General features: G+C 46.6%; 1 protein-coding gene across 1 annotated transcript; it reads left to right on the top strand.

The window, feature by feature from the left end:
- The first annotated feature begins 2,044 nt into the window (after window positions 1-2,044).
- MPC1L (mitochondrial pyruvate carrier 1 like) lies at window positions 2,045-2,835 on the top strand. Its single transcript, XM_070784920.1, has one exon. The coding sequence runs from the start codon at window positions 2,116-2,118 to the stop codon at window positions 2,689-2,691; it is 576 nt and encodes a 191-aa protein (XP_070641021.1). The 5' UTR covers window positions 2,045-2,115; the 3' UTR covers window positions 2,692-2,835.
- Window positions 2,836-4,971: the final 2,136 nt, after the last annotated feature.

The raw sequence follows: 4,971 nt of genomic DNA, 5'->3' as shown, positions 1-4,971 counted from the left end.
TGGAGTGGGTTGCCACTACCTCCTCCAAGGGATCTTTCCGACCCAGGGATCAAGCCAGTGTCTCCTGCATTGCAGGCAGATTCTTGACCACTGAGCCACCTGGGATGCCCTATAAATCACTACATTCAGTTCAGTTCAGTCGCTCAGTTGTGTCCAACTCTTTGCCATCCCATGAATCGCAGCACGCCAGGCCTCCCTGTCCATCACCAACTCCAGGAGTTCACCCAGACTCACATCCATCGAGTCAGTGATGCCATCCAGCCATCTCATCCTCTGTCGTCCCCTTCTCCTCCTGCCCCCAATCCCTCCCAGAATCAGAGTCTTTTCCAATGAGTCAACTCTTCGCATGAGGTGGCCAAAGTACTGGAGTTTCAGCTTTAGCATCATTCCTTCCAAAGAAATCCCAGGGCTGATCTCCTTCAGAAGGGACTGGTTGGATCTCCTTGCAGTCCAAGGGACTCTCAAGAGTCTTCTCCAACACCACAGTTCAAAAGTACGGACTACACAGTCCATGGAATTCTCCAGGCCAGAATACTGGAGTGGGTAGCCTTTTCCTTCTCAGGGGATCATCCCAACCCAGGGATCAAACCCAGGTTTTCCGCATTGCAGGCGGATTCTTTACCAACTGAGCTATCAGGGAAGCCCATAAAATGAAAGTCACTCAGTCGTGTCTGACTTTTTCCAACTGTATAGTCCATGGAATTGTTCAGGCCAGAATACTGGAGTGGGTATCTGTTCTTTTCTCCAGGGGATCTTCCCAACCCAGGGATCAAACCCAGGTCTCCCACATTGCAGGAGGATTCTTTACCAGCTGAGCCACCAGGGAAGCCCATTAATATTCCAATGTATACTTAATTACTTTTCAACTCATCATTTTTACTGGAAAAAGCAGAAAACACTGGGAAGACCACCATCAGTTTTGTCATTAAGAATTTTCATCAATGGATATTAACTATTAGGGGAAAGACTTGGGAGAACACAATATTCATCCACTCTCAAAGAGGTTCCAGAGAGGAGAGGAAAAGGTACCTTTATAATGGAGAAACCTGACAGACAATTCCTTAACGACATGATCAAACTCACTGTCACCAATGATGGAAACAAATGATATCAGGTGCCTCCCACTGTAATGCATTAAAGACAACCACACCTGTGTGGCATTCTTACCCAAAAAAATTCAATTTAAATTTAATTAAGATAAAACTGACTCATCCAAATTAAGGACATTCTGAAAAACCACTGACTTGTACTTTTCAAAAATATCATATCACAAAAGAAAAAAAAGCTGGGTAACTCTTCTAGATTAAGGGAGGTTAATCTAAAAAATATAACTATATGTGAATCTTGAATGGATCCTGAATTTTCCCCCTCCAACAAGAAAGAAAAAAACAGCCATAAAACTATTTAAATATGCACTGCGTATTAGATGATAATGCTGTACTAAATGTTAAGCATCTGAGCGCATTACTGTGGTTTGAAGAATGTCCTTGTGAAGAGCCAGACACTGAAATATATAGAGGTGAAATATCCGCAGGTAACTCAGGCAAATTGTACAGAGAAAATTCTGTACTTGAAGAATTTTGTATCAACATCTAGTCAATGCAGTCCACAGACTAGAGAGAGCAAGCAGTTTCCCTCGTACCTGAGAAGTGGTAAGCTAGACCACCGTCTCCCCCGGCGGCACCTGGACCACTGAAAGGTTTCAAGCGGCGGCAGCACACCACGGAGGGTAAGACAAGGTTGTACGCGCATCTTTGCTTAAATCACTAGCGCATGCGCAAACATGCAGGCACATTCTAAACACTTTACGGCAGTCATGCAAAGGCACGAAGGCGAGGGCACACTTCCCGTTCCCAAAGACGGACATGACAATGGCACGTGCCCTCTGCTGCACTTTACGGCAGAAACGCAAAGTCACGAGGGCAGGCCACGCCTCTGCCCACAAAGGAACACAGGACAGTGGCACGTGCAGTCTGGCGTGCTTTACGGCTGTTGCGTGTAGGTGCGAGACTTGGGGCTAATGCAGTTTCAGGATAGGCTGAGGTTCCAGGTTCTACGCCCCACGTCATTGTCGGTGAGCTGTTCATTTGTTGGTGCTCCTAAGTCTTAGTGATCATGGCAGCGGTGGTGGCTCTGTGCCGGAAGGCGATGGAGACCGTGAAGACTAAGGAGTTCCGAGATTACCTGGCCAGCACGCACTTCTGGGGTCCAGTGGCCAACTGGGGCCTCCCGCTGGCTGCCTTCAGGGACATGAGGGCATCACCGGACATCATCAGTGGCCGCATGACGACTGCACTCATCTTCTACTCGATGGCCTTCATGCGCTTCGCCTACCGTGTACAGCCTCGCAATTTGCTGCTGATGGCGTGTCACGGCACCAACATAGTGGCACAGAGTATGCAGGCGGGCCGCTACCTGAATTACCACTATGGCGGTGGCACCACGGCAGCCACCACTGCTGCTGTCTCTGCCGCTTCTGCCACCTCTACCGGCTCTGTGGATTCTTCTGCCACCTCTACCGGCTCTGTGGATTCTTCTGCCACCTCTACCGGCTCTGTGGATTCTTCTGCCACCTCTACCGGCTCTGTGGATTCTACTGCAGCTACCACCCCTGCAGCTGAAGACCCTGTGGCTCACAGCAACTGCCAGGAGATCACCTGCTGTTATCTAGTGACCTGGGACTGTGATTGAGTGGCCTGATCGAATCTCTGCAGGTTCCATGCACTGAACTAATCTTCCTAAAGAAAAATTAAAAAGTTTGGCTTTGACTCTGAAACAGTGCAAATTTGATTGAAACCTGCAGTTTGGTTAATAAAAAATGGCAAATAGCACAGAACTGACACTGTTGAGTATCATTTATTTCATGGTTGTTAGAAGGTGAGGGTAGATTGGCTAGTCTTCCTCTCTGCCGGGCCTGCAACTTGAGGGTTAATTTATGTAGGGGAGGAAGAGTGAATGAAAAACACTTTAAAGTATTGATTTTTTTAAAAAAAAGCTCTCTTGAGAACATGTTTTTGGTACTTGTTTTGGGTGTTCAGGTTTAAATAAGGGTACTTAGTAGAGTATGACTTTAAAAACTTGATATAGCCACAATCTCTTTATACCAATAAATTCAAGGGCTATTTCTACTGAGGTAAATATTTCCAAGTGGGTTTAAATGAATTCAGTGATATCCAGCTTAGACTTTTAAGGCGTACTTAGCAAGAGACTGTAGAATCTCTTGGTGACCGAGAACAATGATAGACCCTTCCATGGAAACAAGATAAACAACTCTGAGGTCAGTGGCTGTCAACCCGGAATTCTTGGTAAATAGAAAATAAAAACAAGATCATAATCCTTTCCTCTTTTCCTCATGCCTAAAAATGGGGGAAATGGCAGTCTGTAAAACCGGTGAACTTATCACCCAGTGTTGCAGGCTAGCTAGGGTTGGGGGTGAGGGTCAGTGGTCAACAGTATTAGCCCAGGGTATCCCTCTCTAGGAGGACTTCCTAAGTGGTTTGGTGGTAAGGAATCCACCTGCCAATGCAGGAGATGCAGAAGACAGGGGTTTGATCCCTGGGTCAGGAAGATCCCCTGGAGGAGGAGGAAATGGCAACTGACTCCAGTATTCTTGCCTGGGAAATCCCATGGACAGAGGAGCCTGGTGGGCTACAGTAGTCCATGGGGTCTCAAAGAATCAGACATGACTAAGCACACACACACACATCCATGCTAGTCCATGGGGTCGCAAAGAATTGGATATGACTAAGCACACACACACACACACACACATCCAAGCTAGTCCATGGGGTTGCAAAGAATTGGATATGACTAAGTGCATGCACATGTGCGAACCACACACACACACACACACACACACACACACACACACACACACACACACACACACACACACACACACACACACACACACACACACACACACACCCATCCATGCTAGGAATCCTATGAGTGCTCAAGGATTTGCTTAAACCTGGGAGCATGAAAAGGGAAAAAGATAAGGATGGGGTTGTGGGTGTGAGGCCATTACCGCTACAGCAGAGGCCTAGGATTTGATCCCAAATCCCCCGAATCCCTTGGGAGAATGCAGGAGGTTCCAAAGTGATCTACTGGGGAACTTCAATCAATGCAAGTGTTCAAAGGTGCTTACACCCTGCTTCTGTCAAAGATTTCAAATGCAAAGACACTGAAAACAACTCTGAAAGCTTCTGAAGACATCAGGTTTTGGACAAGACAGGCCCAAGTTTACCTTCTGTGGCATCTAAGCAACAGTCCTCTTTGGAGGCAGTCTCTGCATTTCACATTTTGCATACGGGGGAAAAACAAACTCTGGGAAATGACAGCATATGTGCTGTGTAACAGATCACCCCCACACTTAGCTTAAAACAACAAATATCTCACACAGAGTTTTGGAGGGTCGGCAATCTAGGAGGGGCTTAAGTGCTTCTGGCTTGGTCTTTCAGCTGTCGGCTGGGGCTGGAGGATTCACTTCCAAGCTCATTCACACAGTTGTTTGCAGGAGGCTTCACTTCCTTGTCAACATGGCTTCCCCCAGAGAAGGTGTTCCAAGAGACAGAAAGTCCAAGATGGAAGTTGCAGTCTTTTATAGCTTAACCTGGGAGGGGACATACTATCACTTCAGCTGTGTTTGCTTGGTCACATGGACCAACCTTGGTGCACTATGGGAAGATAGCAGAAGGGTAGGGATAGCAGGAGGCAGGGATCATCGGGGGCCATCTTGGAGGCTGGCTACCACATGGTTCTGAAGTAAAAATTTTCATACCTTTCTGAAACTCAGTAGAAAGTAATAAAGCATGCAAGATCATTGCCCACCTTCCCCAAGAGATGTCACAAAATGCTGTTTACAATTGTGCAATCATTACAAACAAGCATATATCATAGAGGATGGTTTTTGAGAAGCAGGAAAGTTGTCTCTGGAAGACATGGTAGCTTCTAATATTTCAGATAGTT

Source organism: Bos indicus, chromosome X (assembly GCF_029378745.1).
Source record: "Bos indicus isolate NIAB-ARS_2022 breed Sahiwal x Tharparkar chromosome X, NIAB-ARS_B.indTharparkar_mat_pri_1.0, whole genome shotgun sequence".
NCBI classification, from domain to species: Eukaryota; Metazoa; Chordata; class Mammalia; order Artiodactyla; family Bovidae; genus Bos; species Bos indicus.
Note: the sequence above shows the minus strand (reverse complement) of the source record. Positions and strands in the feature narration are given on the sequence as shown.

What these genes read in the sequence shown, in the direction of transcription:
- MPC1L (XM_070784920.1), top strand. Translation starts at nt 2,116, where the DNA reads ATGGCAGCGGTGGTGGCTCTGTGCCGGAAGGCGATGGAGACCGTGAAG.